This window comes from Pagrus pagrus (assembly GCF_965226575.1).
Source record: "Pagrus pagrus genome assembly, chromosome: 3".
In the NCBI taxonomy this organism is placed as follows: Eukaryota; Metazoa; Chordata; class Actinopteri; order Spariformes; family Sparidae; genus Pagrus; species Pagrus pagrus.
This window is the reverse complement of record NC_140187.1, coordinates 36846996-36863988: the sequence shown is the minus strand read 5'-3', so window position 1 is coordinate 36863988 and position 16993 is coordinate 36846996. Positions and strand designations below refer to the sequence as shown.

The following is a 16993-nucleotide window of genomic DNA, read 5'->3' as shown; positions in this document are numbered from 1 at the left end:
GGCCTGAGGTCTACTCTTCATGTAACAACTGCGCCACCTCGTGGCAACTGCACTGAAGTCAACAAAACTTCATACGTTCTCATTTTCAAATGATTATGAATACTATTATTTTTATTTGAAGCCGGGTCAGTCTTGACTGTGGGTGTTGGGGACCTCTGTGTCTGCTAGTGTCTATAATACAGCAATATTTTTGTGGACATTATCAAACGGAAGAACTTTTATTTTGAAAAGCACAGGGCAAGGAAGCACATTAGCCAGTCAGAGGACCCGCCCACCAACGGAAACAAAATATTGAGTGGTAAATTCGTTTTGTAAGTGAGAACCAAAAAACAAGAAAACGAGCTGAACTTTTGATTTTCGTTTTTTGCCCCAAAACGAAAAAACGAAAAAACGGCTCGTTTAATGGGTTCTGCTTGTGTCAATTATTTCCAGAAAACAGACTGATAAAACGTACCTTGGTCCTCTACCTGGCTGAGAATTGTTTCTCAAACATTCTTTTATCTGTGACGCACGTTCGTCTGATATGGTACATTCTGTAAAAAAAAAAAAAAAAACAAGTTGTCAGTCACTATAATATGGATGTTTTTCTTCATCAAATAATTTTTCAGTTCAATAATTACCTGGTATGAGAGCCCTTGCAAGAGCACCATCATCTGGCGTTTGCGGCGCTGTCTGTGCCGTGCTCCGCGACCTGCTGGTTGATCTCAGCCTCTTCCTGACGTTACGCAGCCTTTCCTCCAGGAATCCAGTGGCTGGCCTGTGGCTCCGTCCTGGGGTGTACCATATTTCCTGCCAAGACATCAAAATCTTTGATGAATAGAGATGAGGCACGTTTTGACTTTGACAGCGTGGGCTACGGTTAGAACAGGGTTTGTCTGTACGTCTGTCTGTCCTCAGAGAAGTAGACCAATTATTGTTCCTGCTGCGCAGTGCATAAAACCGGGCATCAAACAGCATGGAAGCGTTTCTAGGAGGAGTGAGCTGGATTGTGTCTTTTAACTGAATGTTTTAGCATTTAAGCCCAATTTATGGTTCTCCATGCTCCATTGCTAAAAACAGCAGACCTACAGGCTCACAGCGCGTCGTGGTCGTGACTTCCAGCCACATTTTGCCAAATTTAAGACAATTTAAGGCCTCAAATTCACGATTTTTTATTTAAGACTTTTTAAGGACCTGCGGGAACCCTGAACAAGGAGAAAAAAGAAATTGAGATCAAATGAGCAAAAAAAAAAATCAAAAAAAAAAAAATCAAATGGAATGTCAGTTTCAGGATCGAACTTGAATTTAGTAACCTATAAAAACACCAAGATTTTTTTTAAATTTAGATAGTGATGTCACATGTACGAACCCTAGTGTGTATTCTTTGGTGAGGATTCGCCAGAAATAGGAGATCTACATTGAAAATCTAGCAAAAACAGAAGGGGGCCTAGTATAGAGCCCTTGGCTGACTCCAGTTAACCAAGTAAAGTTTAAATTAAAAATCGAATTGGATTGTGACCTTAAAAATCAAATTGAATCAGTCTGAGAATCATGACACCCCTAATAAATATCTCAATGACCTTTTTCAAAAAACACTCACGCTGCCACTGCTTGATGAGTCTTTCAAACTGGGAAATGACTGAACCAAACCCGATGCCAGGGCCTTTTTGGTCTCTGTCGTAGGACTGTAAAACAGAAAAAACACATCACACAGGTAAAAAGTGAAAACTAGATTTAAATGGATAGTTTGGATTGTAGGACATAAAGATGAATGAAATACTTACAGTTAATATAGGCAATGTGAAGGGATTAATTTATAACCAGAGTCTCGTGTTCAAAACTAATTGCAGTTGTATTGTTGACTTATTTCTTCTATAAAACCGCTGTGTCCCTTCAACTAGGCACTATTTTCTGTATTTGCTGTGCAACTTTTATCAATGCACATGTGCATGCAAAAGCTGCGTAAGGACACATTGTGCTGCGGTCACCCGCAGGCAGGGAACAGCAGAGGTGCATTGATAAGTTGCATAGCAAATACAGAAAATTGTGCCTAGTGACAGCATTTTTTAGAAGACATAAGTCAACAGTACAAATGCAATGAGTTTTGTGGAGTAAACGTAGACTAACCAAATCAACTTTGAACACAGGACTCGGGTTATTAATTAATACCTTCGCATCAACTATATTGACGGTAAGCATTTCATACATCTTTCTTTATGTGCTATAATTCAAACTACCCCTTTAAAGTACTGCTGAAACATGTGTCTTATCCAAAAAGAATTGCTGTAGCAATTGGAAAAGTCACCAAGGTGAAATGTTGGTTCTTCCTCGCAAATCTAGGTCAATGTCAGACCTCAAAGTAGTGTCCTGTTTTATCTCAAGTGAAATGAAAATAAACTACATGTTATAATTTTACTTTTCAAATGAGAATGTTGGTGCATTTAACAGGAACCCTATTCAACATAAAAAAAAATAAAAAAATCTATTTAAGTACTTCGCTCCAAACTTCTCAATGAGGTGCGACACCAAGATACGGACGAGGAGACGTCTCTGGCTAGTTGTGATGACATTATCCTCATCAAGGCCCTCAACAATTTGCTTGCCATCAGGTAAGCCTGTAAGAACCTGCCGGACATCCTGAGAAAGAAGAGACATTGCAGATTTAAAATTCAGTTTTGTTTCTAAATTTTGGCTTTGATTAATTGCCCAGCCTAGTGTTGAGTAAACAAAGTGACACCCAAGTCTTAAAGTGGAACTTACAAAATGTGGAATGACGTGTATTGTCTGTATCAGCTGATTCTCTGGTACCAGAGCTGCTGCTTGTTCCTCCATGGGGGTTGGAGGAGTGGCAGTTGGTGTGACATCATAGATTGTAGGTGGGATAGCAGTCGCAACAGCAGGTTGAACCTACGCAGAAAATCCAGGTTAATATAATAAACAGTGGTGGCCACCTAGAATAGCTGGCTGAGCATCAGTAATGTAAACTAGACTGCACTCTCCGCTGGTTGTTACAATACATTTGGAAACCTATGTGGACAGTGGTGCAGCACACTTTTAGAGGGTGCACATCAGACACAAAACCATTCAGAAATTATTCACCCAGGTGCCCTGTTTTTAGGTGTAAAAGGTGACAAGTTTGCTTTCTTGGACCATGCAGGTGTCTTTAAAGAAGTGACTTCTAAAACATAACTGTGGCAGTGATTAAGACTGTATATGGAGCATATAGACATTAAGTGATTAAACAAAAAATACTTACAGTACAACTTATCACATCCCAGTAGTCACTTAAAGAACATCCCAGTAGTTCGGAAACGTCATCCAGGGGTGATAGTAAAAAAAAATCCTGAGCCTGAACTTTTTTTCCCTGGGAGATAAGCGAGCCCCTAAGCCACGATATATGCCGTGATCAACACGATTGTCAAGCGGGATCCAGGGGTGTGATTCCCTGGGACAACATTTTGATAAATAGTCCATTAAATTAAATATTCTGATGACTTTTGTGGACATAAATGTACATTTTTCAGACATGAGATGAACAAACCCAATACAAGCCTATATTACAGTAGCATCTTAATTGTGTAGAGCATCAGAGCTCTTGGGACCCTGGGCCTGGTAGGCCTGTTCAGTAATCCATCCCTGCTTTTAACTAGTCACTTACCTGCATGCATATTGCTTGTATAGCATACTGAGACTACGGATACTACAGCCATACCAAAAAAGGTCAGTGGGTGACAATTATAATACTCAAAAGTAAACTAGAAATTGAATGAATGAATGAATGAATGAATGAATATTGAATATCTCTTTCTGTCATCACTAACATGCTGTTAATAATCAAAGAAGCTCTGAGGCTTTGTTCTACATGTTATAATACAAGATTTCAGCATTGAGCTACAATCAGGCTACAGTCATGACTCTGTACAGTCAAACTAACCAAAAACTTCTTATTGATCATCATTATAAAGTTTCAGGGCGGTCCTGTAACCATGGTAACTCACGGTGCCAGAGGGGAGGGAGAGACGCTGAATGAAGCCGTTTACACAGATACACTGCAGACAAAGTCCAGACTATAGTTGTTATTTCACACATGTAGCACACAACAGGAGACTCTCCGTGTCAGACGAGTTCTCACGTGCTGACTAAACTCAGTTGATAACGTAGCAGCGCGACGAGTCCCTGCTAGCTTAGCAGCTAAACTTTAGTGCCGCTCCGTGTTGAGATCCCGCTCTGTGTGGGTCACTGCACTGTCATTGGTCAGGCGCGCACGCTGTTAACGATACCATTGGCTGTAGAGTGTGACAATCTGAGCAAGATAGTTATCTAGTTTACCTCAGCACTCGCGACACCCGACACAGTGCAGGACTCTGCTGTGAAGGTGGAGACACGATGCGGCCGTGGTGTATTTGCGACCATTAAAAAAAAAAAAAAATTTGAAGGAGCGGCGGCTAGGATTTAGGAATGGCGGCCCGCCACTCCTAAATGAATGTAGAGTTAACACTGTACCTGTAATACAACTCTCAATTTGCTTTGAGAACAATAAATAGCACTACTGTTAGTCTGGGGCCGTTGACTGACTCGCTGTTTTGGTAGGAAGTGGGGCGAGAGAGACAGGCCTTTCCGTCAAAATAAAAGCACCAAGCTAATAAAATGCGGTGAAACTCTTTAATTTAAGGAATATAATTTACAAGAAAGTCCCGAGCCATTAAGTTAACATTTTGCTTTTATTGTATTACAGGTTAATGTCTATTTTATAAGTTTTATGTTGGTGAACACTTTTATTTTGGTGATTTCGGTATACATACAGTCGGCGTCGCGTCACAGTCGCGTCACAGTTGGGGGCGGGGCATTTCGAGGGGGAAAACAATCCTTTCCCCCTCGCCCGGAGCACTGTAAGCGCGCGGATTTAAAGTTTTGATATTAATGCTAAACGAACATGTCATACATTGAGTCATTGCAGCCCATTGACAGGGAGAGGTACCTTAAAAAAATTACTTTGATAGGATCGGATTCTTGTCCGTATCTTATTAAAGAGTGGACGAATGATCCTACTGAATGGCCTGAAGTGTCATTCCCTGACATCTTCTGCTACCTGGTTGAATCACCCGGTAAGAGGCAAAATCATGTTAACTGATTAATTAAACCTCACATAATTTCTATGTCTGACAAGGAAATTAGCACGTTTTAGTGAATTTGTTCACCAAACAGTGGTTGTTATTGCTTAATAGCCATCATGAGCTGCATACATATTGGTTATTGACGACTCGGTATATGACGCAGGGATTTACACACACAGCAGCCTAAAGAACTATCGGTCCCTGGAGGCACACAACTTTTTTTCAAGTGGCTTTGTTGGAGTTGTGCTTCACCATAAACTACCTTCCTCGGATACCTACCTGTTCCGAAGTGATGTAAAGCCGTCCTGGAGGGTGACAGAGAAGTCGCACCAGACGTGGGTCGCAGTAAAGGGAGAGGGTACTATCATCGCTGCCCACTGCAACTGCATGGCAGGGTACGTTTGTGAATGTGTTCATTGATTTGTTTCTCTCTCTCTCTCTCTCTCTCTCTCTCTCTGTGTGTGTGTGTGTGTGCCATAAATACGTCCAAATATATCAAAATGTTTCCAAAAGAAATGTCACCACCTGGTGACATTTCTTTTGGACGGGCAGTAGGCCTATATGTAAAATCTTAGTCCCAATATTTTTTAGTGATCTAGAGCTAATGGATATTTCTTTCCTTCCTTTTCAGTCTTGGTGAAAGTTGTTCCCATGTGGCTGCTGTTCTTTTTAAATTAGAGGCTTGTGTCCGCATGGGGATCAACAAAGTGCCATGCACAAGCAAAGCCTGTGAGTGGAACAAGACATGTGTGAAAAAGATTGAGCCTGCCCTTGTTGCAGAGACAACTTTTTACACAGAGGACAAGGCCTCAAAAAAAAGGAAAAGGAAAGCCCCTATCCCAAAAGCCTCTTTATCACAGCAGCAGCAGTTCCTCACTATGCTGGCTGACAGATCACCTGACGCTGTGGTATTAAATAGTTTCATGGATTTTTCCAGGCCTTTTAAGAAGCCATGGTGTTTCAGCCAACATGAGGTGACTGAGGAGGAGATTGAAAATGTGGAGAGAGCAACCATCCTTCAGGCATCCTGTGTGCAATGGCATCAAGAGCGGGTTGGTCGCATTACAGGCTCCATAGCCCACCGTGTCTTAACAGCTACAGAACATCCTAGCAAGTCACTGATCAACACCATATGTGAACAAAGGCACAGGCCAATAATGAAGCCCTGGATTCAGTGGGGGAGACACCATGAGCAAGATGCCATTGACACTTATCAATATACTCTTGGAGCTGGGAGTCCCACAGCCAACCTGTCCTCCACCATTTACATCTGTGCCCCAGTAGATGCACCACATCAGAACCTGGTCATCAGAAAGGCTGGCTTCCGCATCTGCCAAACTATGCCATACCTGGGGGTTTCATGTGATGGCTATGTTTCCTGTGACTGCTGTGGTGAGGGTGTTATAGAGGCCAAGTGTCCTTACAGGTGGGGGCAAGACACCTCTACTGGGTACCAACAGTGGCTTGAGGACAAAAGAGGACATCTGGAAAGCCTGACAAGCTTAAAGAGGAGCCATGCATATTTCACTCAGGTATTTCAATATTTCACCTGCATATACCTGCACACCTCTAATAAGTCTGCAACATTTTGTGCAATTATCCAAGATAATTATCCACAGATGGCATACTATCTATAATGTAAATATTAGTGTTATGATGATTGCATTGCATTTGATAGGTCCAAATGCAGATGTTTGTTACCAAACGGGTGTATGCAGACTTCATCACTTGGACTCCTCAGACCTGCCTGATATTCAGAGTACAAAGAGATGAGGACTTCATCAGTGGTGCCATTAATGTGATGCAAACATTTTGGTCACAACACATACTCCACAAACTTCAGGAGCTGAAAGATGCACAGGTAGGTGGTTGAATTTCCTATCAGTGTAAAAATGGCAACAAATAAGTCACTGTGACTGAGAGTTACATATTTATTTATTTTTATTTATTTACCAATTCATTTTGAAGCATATTATAGCTATTTCATTCAGTATCAACATAGACTAGACTATGTGTACAAAATCAAATATCACAAAGCCTATACATTTATTTACAACATGAAAACAGACATACTTTTCAAAGGGGGTGTACTCATTTACGCTAAGCACTGTATATGTTTCTGCTAAGTAGGCAGAACACAGTCCAGTCGAAAGCAGCACAGGGAGTGACCCATCAGGCAACACAAGTGGCAGCAGAACATCAGGCAACAGAGGCAGAGTGTCAGGCAACAGAGGCAGAGTGTCAGGCAACAGAGGCAGAGTGTCAGGCAACAGAGGCAGGGTGACAGGCATCACAGGCAGGGTGACAGGGTGTGCAGCAGCAGAGCAGCACTGAGAGAAGTTCAGGGACCTTTGGAAAGACAAACAACAGGTGGTTTTGATTAGAAAGATCCATTATGTCTCCACTGAAACCTGATAAGTGGCACAATTGGAACAATAATGACTTCTTTGTTATATAAAAAAGTTGCATAAAATATTGTTCTCTGATGCTCATTATTAAATTACTGCACATAGATTTTGTTCTTACTCTCAGATTCTGTGACTGTTGTACATAACACTGCCAGACAAGTTCATTAGTGCTGCACAGACATGCACAATTCTGTCAATCATGGCCTCTTCTCTCTTCTGTCTTTCATCCTGCAGTCTCTTCACCAGGCGCAGAGGAAGTGGGCCATCCAGAATGTGGTACCGGCTCTTCAGGGCACCAATTACTCTCTCTGCAGACCACATATCACATATTTGTTGTTAAAATGCTGTTTATCTACATTGTTATGTTTGAGTTTCACAGGAGTAGCACAGTTGACCGTTATATCATATCATCATTGCATTGTGTCCTATAATTAGTGTTTCTTTTTCATGTTTAAGTGAAGAAAGATCCCTGTTAACTTCCTGTTATCCTGTTCTCTTGATATTGCACTAAATGTGAACAATAGTTCAATGTATTTAAATATAGAATGACATGTTTTTAAGATAAAATGTTGTCTTAAAGGATAACTACCGCTTTTTACAACCTGGACCTTATTTCTAGCAAAATATATGATCATTTACTCACCCAGATAACTTTGGTGTCATTTGAAGTCATTCGGACGAAATTACATCCAGTGTAGCGCCGCGTATATCCATATAATGCGAGTGACGGGGCACCGACACACAGCCTCTATATAACACATTATCTGCCACGAAACTAGTTCATTTCACCAATATTTTGTTACGATACGCTAGTGCTATTCCCCTCTGAGTCCGGGCTCGTCTGTTATCAACATCCGGGGTCAAACTAGCAGTAGCAGCTACAGGTAAACAAGCCGGCTGTCGCGGGTGCTCGCGCAGCTCAGAGACGACATCTTCCAGGTCAGAGGTAGTGGATCAGCCTACAGACCCCGGATGTTGACAGCAGACAAGCCCGGACTCAGAGGGGAATAGCACTAGCGTATCGTAACAAAATATTGTTGAAATGAACTAGTTTCGTGGCAGATAATGAGTTATATAGAGGCTGCGCTTCGGTGCCCGGATCACTTGCATTATATGGATATATGCGGCTCTACACTGGATCTAATTTCGTACGAACGACGCCAAATGACACCAAAGTTATCTGGGTAAGTAAATGATCATATATTTTGCTAGAAATAAGGTCCAGGTTGTAAAAAACGGTAGTTATCCTTTAAGACACCCTACAAAGTAGGGATTACACATGTACCCGTTGATGTGATTAATTGAAATCTGAACCATGTCAGCGGCAAGTAGCAACAGTGATTTGATGATGCAGCACACTCTGAATACCAAAAACATTCAAATGTACATACTGTATGAATCTGACTGCTGACTCTATACTTACCAATGTGAATTCTGATGTTCGAAGTCACACGAGAATTTGCAACATCTTCGGCTGACAGTTGTTTTCGGCCCCTCGTGAAAGACGGTGTGATGAGCTGTGCACCCAGAACAGCAAAGTCATCCTTCAAAGTGAAGCCCCTGTCGGCTAAAATCTGAAATAAACATAACAAATACTTAAAAAACCCTACTTTACTTCACCAGCAACTCAAAAATGGTAACTATGGGTAAATAATAAACTCACAAATAAGACTTGAATTAGAAAAAAAAAAAAACAGTTCATCAAGCATACAGTGAAATTGTTACCTGATCTCCTGCATGGTGGAACTTCTGGGATAAGAAGTCCGAGTTCCTTACAATATGCACATCTGAAGCCCTCCCTCCCCAGCCTTTGGAGAGATATGTGATTGAGCCAGATGGGTGACATGCAATGAAGTACTTCACCGTTGTCCAGTTTTTGTACTTTGAGTAGGTGATAGCTCTGTGAGAAGAGACAGTCTTTAGTAATACTGATCTATACATTGTGTACATATACACAGACAGCCAGGTAAGTATTACAAAACCCCAACATTTTATGCATGCTATCAAAAAGAAAAATATCTCACCTTGTTTTCAGCTTCTTTGAGTGTTCAATTCTGATCTCAAAGCAGTCGATAATTGCAGTCACTCTAGGGTACTGGAAGAGAACCTCTGCTGGTACTGTGCTTCTGATACACTCTCTATCAGGCCATTTAATCAAAAAAGAAATTTTGGCGTACATCAAATCCAACCATCGGGAGAATACATCAAGGAAAGTGCTATGTGCCAGGTCAAATATTCCACACATCAAATCGGTTGAGGGGTTCTGCCGCAGTTTCACCAGAGTCATAAAGAGCTGGTCTTGTGTTGACAGCTTGGATGTTTTCTGTGACTTTACAAACTGTACCAGGTACTGATGAAGAGTGTCAAATACTGTCCATGACAAGCCTGTCATGAGTTTACATTTAGTGTCATTTTCTCTCACAGTGTTTACCGAAAATTTCAACGTCTCCAATTCTCTGATGGCTTCATCTCGCTCCTTCATGGCCTCATCTCTTTCTCTTCTTAAATTATAAATTTCTTCATGAAGTTGTTCTCTCTCTAAATCCTGAAGAGGTATGGGAGCTTCTGATGTTGGGGATTCTGGTGCTGGGGCTTCTGGTGCTGGGTTCTCTGATGTTGAGGATTCTGGGGCTGGGGCCTCTGGTGTTGGGGATTCTGGTGCTGGGGCATCTGATGTTGGGGATTTTGATTGGGCAGACTGAACACCCTCACGCTTCCTCCTTCTCTCCAGCCTCTGAAGTACTGACCTGGGAGACTTTGTCTTTCTATGTGGGAACAGCGAAGGTATGTAGTCTGGGTGGGCTATGTCCTCGTTTTTTAAGCCTAGGGCAAGACAGTTCACAGACGAAATGAGAAGGGGATAGAAAGGGAGATAATGAAATACATTTTAACTGCAGAAAGCTCGGAAGCTACCACCAGTGTTGTTAGCATAGCTGTGTTTTTGTATACTCGTTAGCTTTTGTAACGAGGCAAGGTAGCCTGCATAACGTAGTAGTTAGTTAACTTATATTAAAACTAGTAATTGAACATTCATGTTAACTGCGAAACAATCTAACACTGTTATTATGTGAATAACGTTGTCATACCTGTAACGAAGTGCTGACTACAGACGTACACATGTTTGGATTTTGGATCCCACAGGTGGCCTAACTCATCCTCCCGACGGATCGCTTGAAGCCACCGAGTTCTTCTCCTAGGCTCTGTGCTTCGGTTTGGCAAAATATAAAACTTAAGATGTTGGTTTTTTATCTTATTTGTTGTGCAAAAGGGCACACAGCAGCTCTTGGGCATTGTTGAAACTGGTTTGTTTTCCCCCTCGGCGCGAACCGGATGTGACGTTTTGTGGGCGTTCCCTTGCTTGCCGACTGTATCTATCCGCTACAGTCGGGAACCCGAAAGCAGACGAAATTCGGAGTAAATAGACACCAGGCTCTTCGCTTGTCTGAGTGAAAGCGCCTCTCGGATCTCCGCGAACGCGAACCTGATTTTTTTTTTTTTTTTTTTTTTCGCAAACACCTCCGTACGCCGGAAATCCGGCATGACGCCGGAGCGCTATCCCCCCTGCGTCATCCCATCCCAGAAGTTCTTCCCATCCCGGTAGTCAAATAGCCTACTGATCATCCTCAAGCGATGGACACTTAAAGCAGCATGTATGGCTATAAACTAAACTAATATGGGCGACAGTGTCAAGCTGCCTTTTCAACATATATAAACCTGTCAAAATACTCTTTACAAGTGTCAAAACATACACACACACACGCCCCCGGTGGCAGTCAGCTGATTATCTAAAAAAGTCTATAGCGCAGGGAAATGTATAAACTGTCATCATCCTCTCTGTGCGACTTGGCTGCATGGAGGGGATGGTGATCAAGCAGCTCTCTCACATCTACAGCTGCCAAAACTTGAGTGGGAATCACACTGTATGCAAATAAATGCCTATCAAACCACTGTGTTTCCCACTTCTTTACAACAAGCTTTATTGTTGGTGTGTCTGACGTTTGCTCCAGTAGTAAAACTGATTGCATGAGACCAAACTGAGGCTCTCCATATGGATCATAGGACAGGAATACAGTCATGCCTTGTCTATATTCAGTTCCCTTAAATGTAACCCAGGCTGGCACATACAATTCACTAAAAAGGGGAATACCTTCTAGACCACTTTGGATCTCTTTAAATCCCTCAATGTTGGCCAGAAATATAGTGTGCCCTGGACCAACTTCTGTATTGTGGCACAACACAGTTCCACACAGGAAATTGTAGCACTGCATCATCTGATGGCGAAATGCCATGGTTTTACAAATGTTTCTGAAGTTGCAAGTTACATGGCTAACCTGTTTGAAAAATGCATGTCGAGCTTCAAATCTCATCACCCAGAACTGCCTCAACGGTCCGAGTTTTTGAATGACTCCAGGGTAATGGAGCATGAAGTGGTGTTTTGTAGGGCCCGACCGATTTATCGGCGAGCCGATTAAATCGGCCGATTATAGCCCATTTGAGACTAATCGGTAATCGGCCAAAACTCGCCGATTGTCGCCGATATTTTCAGAAATAAAATGCAGGGAATAAGACTTGGTTTTACTTTGAAAATGTTCCCCCATTTGAAAAGATCCCCGACATTAGGCTATTTATCCTGTAGAGGGCGCACCGACCTCATGACAAACTCCGCTGCCTGCTCCAGATCAGTGACTGATCTGGAGCAGGCTGCAGCAGGGACGCACGGAGGAGAGCGGTCCGCCTCAACGGTAAATAAACAAGTTTGTGAAATAAACAAGTCAACAAGTTTCAATTCAACCCACTTCACGATGTTCCCCGCTGTGTTGGTCTCGATCACGCCGAGTTAACGTTTAAGCACTATGTAATATGCAAGCTAAAGTTAGAATTAGCCATCTGCTATTAGCCTTGCTACACATATTAGCCGTGCCAGTAACGGTAGAATAAACATAACAGTACACATTACGTAATCGACTAGCTACTTCTCTCACTGAGGCAGCTGCATGTCTCCAGATAAGACCGGAGCAAAATGAGTAACGTGAGTTAAGACGGGGAGGCACCGACCAGCGGAGGGGAGGGAGGGGGGCGAGTAGTTGAAAACGCTTTTCTGGTCAGAGTTTGATTCATGATAAATCCGTGGTATATTACTGAGATGATCAGTCGGTCTTCCTGTCGGCGTAAAGAGCAGTAGCTAATGGTGCCTTGTTGTAGGCCTAATGTTGGATGGTTGTCATGTTAATATGCTGCTTGACTCAGCAATAAAAAGGATTTGAAATTATTTTTCTGCCTTTTATTCTTTGTAGAAGTGTCTGAAAGGCTCAAAAGCAGCCATTTGTTAAAAAAAACAGTTTATATGTAGATATATTACTTAAATTAATAAAATTTTAAAAATTTATATAAAAAAAAAAAAAACGGCCGATTAATCGGTTATCGGATTTTTTCCCCCCTAATAATCGGTATCAGCCCCAAAAAGTCCATATCAGTTGGGCCCTAGTGTTTTGGCCGTAAATGTAGGTGAGGATAGAGCTCCAGGAAGAGAGAGTGATGCTCTTCAATGATTTTGCTTAAGTACAGTGTTGCTGCTACAGTAAGCGAAGGAGAAAAGATGAACTCCATGCACAAGAGGAGGAGGAGTAGAAGTTCCCAATGCTTGTTATCCATAGGGATAAGGTCACCTATCATTGGCGGCAGTAACCTAAGTAGGCACCACATTTGAGATGCTGACTGCCGTATGGAGCCTTCAGGGTTTCTGAGATCACTCTTGCTTATGACAGAAGGTGTGTTACCCTTATCACAAAATCCATAGTCAAAGCTTGTTATTCTGTAATTAAGCTTTTCTAGTGTGAGATGCTTTTGCTCAATTAGCGAATTCAACACAAGTTTGACTTCATAGGCTGAACATAGGAAACCCCAGACAAAAGCTCCTCAACTGGCTGAATCAAGTTTCCAGATTTAGCAAAATACTGCATCCGTTTATAATCTGTCTCCATTCCTTTGAAAGGCTCAGCTGCTTCTGAGAACTCCACCCCAAGCTCTTCTACCTCTGGGCTTTGATCAAGACCAAACTGACGAAATAAAGACATAGTCTTTGATTGCAGTCTGCTGACAGTATTGCTAATTAAACTGGAGGTATGCTGAACCACAAAGTTTAAGTTTGAGTATGTCATAGAAGATTTGGATTTAAGGTGGGCTAAAAAGAGGGCCACCCGATTGGTAATGCCCTCTGGCTCTAGTTCATCCCAATCCTCCTCAACTTCCTCATCTCCCTGTGCTGGCTCCATTTCAGCATTCAGCATTTCAACATTCTGTACATAAACAGGTGGGGCTGGACCTTCAAAGGGGTCATCAAGAGTATTTCCAACTTCATGCTCCTTTTCCAAGTGTCTTTTAAATGACCACATGTAAGAAAATGTCCTACCACAACCACTTTCACTACACTGGAAATGTGTTGATGCCGAGTTTACATGGTGTACTGCACGTAAATGCATAAAAAGACTCTTGATACCCCCTGAAATTTGCCTTTTGCACTTAAAGCAAGTATATGCCATCTTTCCAAAGAAACTATTAAATACTCAGAAATAACAGTGTGTGTAAAACTGAAGAATTGAGCCTCTCACGTCTACATTCATCTCAACTACTTACAAGTCCTCTAAATTTTTTGAGGAACTTGAGCCTAGGGCCAGCTCTTGGGATCAACTGGTTGATGGTAGCCTCATCTAAAAGAAGAAAACTCTCATCAATCCCCTCCTCTGAAAGACAAAAATAGAACACAAAGACATCTTTGTTTTTACAACAGAGGAGCAGAAAACAAAAATGTATGGCTAATTACATGGAAGCTATAGTAATAAACATGCATATTCCATCATTTATTTTTACAAAATAGAATGAAGCACTGAAAGCCTACAAAAGACATGTGCCCTATTCATTTATTGGAGTCACTTTGACACATTACATGGAAGCTATTGAAAAAAAAAGAGGAAATGATATTTCATAAGAATTTATACAAAAAAGGAATGCAGTCAACTCCATGATTGTCCAGATTATCACTATAGCCCCTTTCACACAAAACCTGACAATTACGGACATTGCCCGTTAGGGCAGTATGTGTGAACGAAAATGTGCGTATCAAACGGCCGGGACCTCCATTTACCTGCAGCCTCCCTAGTGTGAACACAGCAGGTTATTACACAGGTGAGCAGGGTGGGCATGTTGATGACGTACAGTATCTATCATGCCACTGGAGGGAAATACAAACTTCCACCGCGGAAGAAGGATCATTTAACAACTAGAGGCGATAAGAACAATACTATCCAGCTGCAGCCCCAGAAAATGCCAAACTGGCGAGACAACGAGATCCGCAAACTCCTGGCAGTGAGGGCCGATGCCAAGATAGTTCCGCAAATCAAAGGGACGGCGAGGGACTCATGTCCGCAGCATACTTTCTGCGACATGCCCTGCCTCCTGCGCGCGCTTCACCCAGCTGACGCCGCTTGCCTGAATTGAACGGTATATTTCCAGTGAGTGTGAACACGCCTATCATGGACAATGTGCGGTTGTGTGCTACATGTGTGAAAGAGTATAAACAGGTGTTGTTCGTGGCTGATTAAACGGAAATTGTCTGTTGTTCATGTCTGAAAAGGGCTTATGAGTAGCAATGCAGACATGATATGCCGTGGATGGGGGAAAAAAAAAATTCTTACCTTTAAATCTTTCTATAAGGTCTGTCAGCTGCCACTCTGTCAAAGTGTTGATGACAAAGTTGTCCATTGATCTGAAACAAACACAAAAAGAGCTTAAGCAAAAATAAAATTGCTATTGTATTAACTATTCAGATATCACTATTCCAAAAGCAATGCAAACAAGCAGCATAATGGAATCCAATGTGAAGATAAAAAGCTTGTTTGTGGGTGAACAGTGAACACAGCCATTTTATTTAGCATCACAAAATATAGAGAAACCAATCCTCCCTCTCTCCCTTTATAATTCATATGATAAATTGCATACACGTAAATTGAGCTAAATTTACATCACTATAACAATCACTATGTTTTTACTTCACAAGAATATTGGTCGCTGCTCACAGCATAAATGAAGGGCACCACTGTGTTTTAATCTCATAGCCCCCCTTCACTCAAGTGGCCCTTGTCGTTTGCCAAGCAGCTATTGTAAATAAGAATTTGTTCTTAATGAGTTACCTGGTAAAATAAAGGTGAAATAAATTTAAAAATAAAAATGTTATTAGTGTCTACAACAGATTAACCAACCATTTTGAGGAGATATAGCATAGATTTGATAAATCATTACTTGGTTTTATATTGAAAACATATACACATTTTAAATACTTTATGAATGCAAATAAATGCATTTAGTCAAACGTATCAGGTTCTCTCACTGTTTTTATATACTTTAATCAGTCAAACACTATGCTATGCCTTCACATTTTAAAAGCTTCAGGAAAAATAAGTGTATTATGATAAGGAGGAATTAACATTGCAGGCTCGTTATTTCTCTCAACATCCCTTTTTAGTCATCTTGGATTAGCCTTGTGCTCTGTGTTTTCACGACCGACAGCAGGTATTAGCCATTCAGGGGCAGAGTAGGGCCGGTCTCTGGGCAGAGAGGAGACCATAGCAACGGTCTGGTCAAAAACGGATAACGACCATAATCCCATTTTTCGCGCGTTTATTGATAGCCGGCTAGCAAAGCAACTAACTGGCGAACTAGCCTGTTAGTTAGCAAACCAGTTGAAAAAAAAAAAAGTAGTAAGCAAACCAGTTAGCTATCTGGCGAACTAACTGGCAAGCCAGCGAACCAGTTAACTGGCGAACTAGCCTGTTAGCTAGCAAACTAGTTAACTGGCGAATTACCTGGCTAGCTAGCAAACTAGCTGGCAAATTAGCCTGCTAGCTAGCGAACCAGCTAGCTAGAACTCAATATACATGACCATATGCCCATGGGCATTATGAACTAGTTTCATTAATTCACTCGGTAAATGGCTGAGACCAAACAGATAAGCTGTGTGTGCTTTCATGAAAACGGCTAAATGGCTAGCTACGTTTTTAGCCAAACCGACCAACTAAAGATACTACTTTAATAGGTAACGCAACACAGACAATGTGAATTAGATATGTAGTGTGCACAAACCTTTTATTATTGATTTGCCTCGCCACGAGGATGATCGGTCAGGTTCTCCCGGTGCATGAGCGCTCGGTGTGTGGACTCTGGTGGAGCAGCAAGGAACCGTGACCCCTGGGAAATCAGGCGGGCGGGTGAAGTCGACGTGATGATGTAATAACGTGATGATGTTCGAAGCACAAACAACCCAGGTGCTGAGTCAACCGATGTATGTTGGGTTGATGGATTTTGACTCGCATGAGATGCACAAAAATAACCCAAATCCCATATAAATAACCCATAATGGATAAAACATTTCATAACCCCGCGGTTGGGTAGATGAAATAACCCAGCTGTTTTTAGAGAGTAGTTTTAGTAGCTTTAGGG

At 41.8% G+C, this 16993-nt stretch overlaps 3 protein-coding genes across 13 annotated transcripts in view; 1 reads left to right on the top strand and 2 right to left on the bottom strand.

The window, feature by feature from the left end:
* The window catches only part of LOC311254999 (endogenous retrovirus group PABLB member 1 Env polyprotein-like), a 38253-nt gene extending 21489 nt beyond the window's left edge, over window positions 1–16764 (bottom strand). For 4 of the 10 annotated variants that reach the window (XR_014622301.1, XM_084349116.1, XM_084349109.1 and 1 more), the window contains exons 1-8: window positions 16637–16764; window positions 15193–15263; window positions 14135–14241; window positions 2740–2886; window positions 2474–2616; window positions 1580–1664; window positions 621–789; window positions 455–533 (exon numbers count right to left, since the gene is read on the bottom strand). Coding sequence is in view for 9 of the 10 variants with exons in the window: in XM_084349116.1 (XP_084205242.1) it covers window positions 455–533; window positions 621–789; window positions 1580–1664; window positions 2474–2616; window positions 2740–2886; window positions 14135–14241; window positions 15193–15259 (797 nt within the window). In the remaining variant the exon portion in view is untranslated. The other 6 variants (XM_084349112.1, XM_084349111.1, XM_084349115.1 and 3 more) reach the window with 6 other exon arrangements.
* Window positions 4912–7427, top strand: LOC311253618 (uncharacterized protein; the record flags this gene model as incomplete). The annotated part of the gene is made up of 5 exons (XM_084347707.1): window positions 4912–5084; window positions 5257–5488; window positions 5725–6625; window positions 6772–6954; window positions 7224–7427. The coding sequence occupies exons 1-5, from the start codon at window positions 4913–4915 to the stop codon at window positions 7425–7427; spliced, it is 1692 nt and encodes a 563-aa protein (XP_084203833.1). The 5' UTR covers window position 4912.
* On the bottom strand, window positions 7355–11451 carry LOC311254624 (uncharacterized protein). Of its 2 annotated transcripts, XM_084348497.1 has the most exons (6): window positions 10588–11451; window positions 9526–10324; window positions 9227–9401; window positions 8925–9075; window positions 7620–7809; window positions 7355–7442 (listed from the first exon to the last, which is right to left on the bottom strand). In XM_084348497.1, the coding sequence occupies exons 1-5, from the start codon at window positions 10790–10792 to the stop codon at window positions 7622–7624; spliced, it is 1518 nt and encodes a 505-aa protein (XP_084204623.1). In that variant the 5' UTR covers window positions 10793–11451; the 3' UTR covers window positions 7355–7442; window positions 7620–7621. The 2 variants fall into 2 exon arrangements, with proteins under 2 accessions (XP_084204623.1, XP_084204624.1); XM_084348498.1 differs by lacking the exon at window positions 9227–9401 and having other exon boundaries at window positions 9933–10324.
* Window positions 16765–16993: the final 229 nt, after the last annotated feature.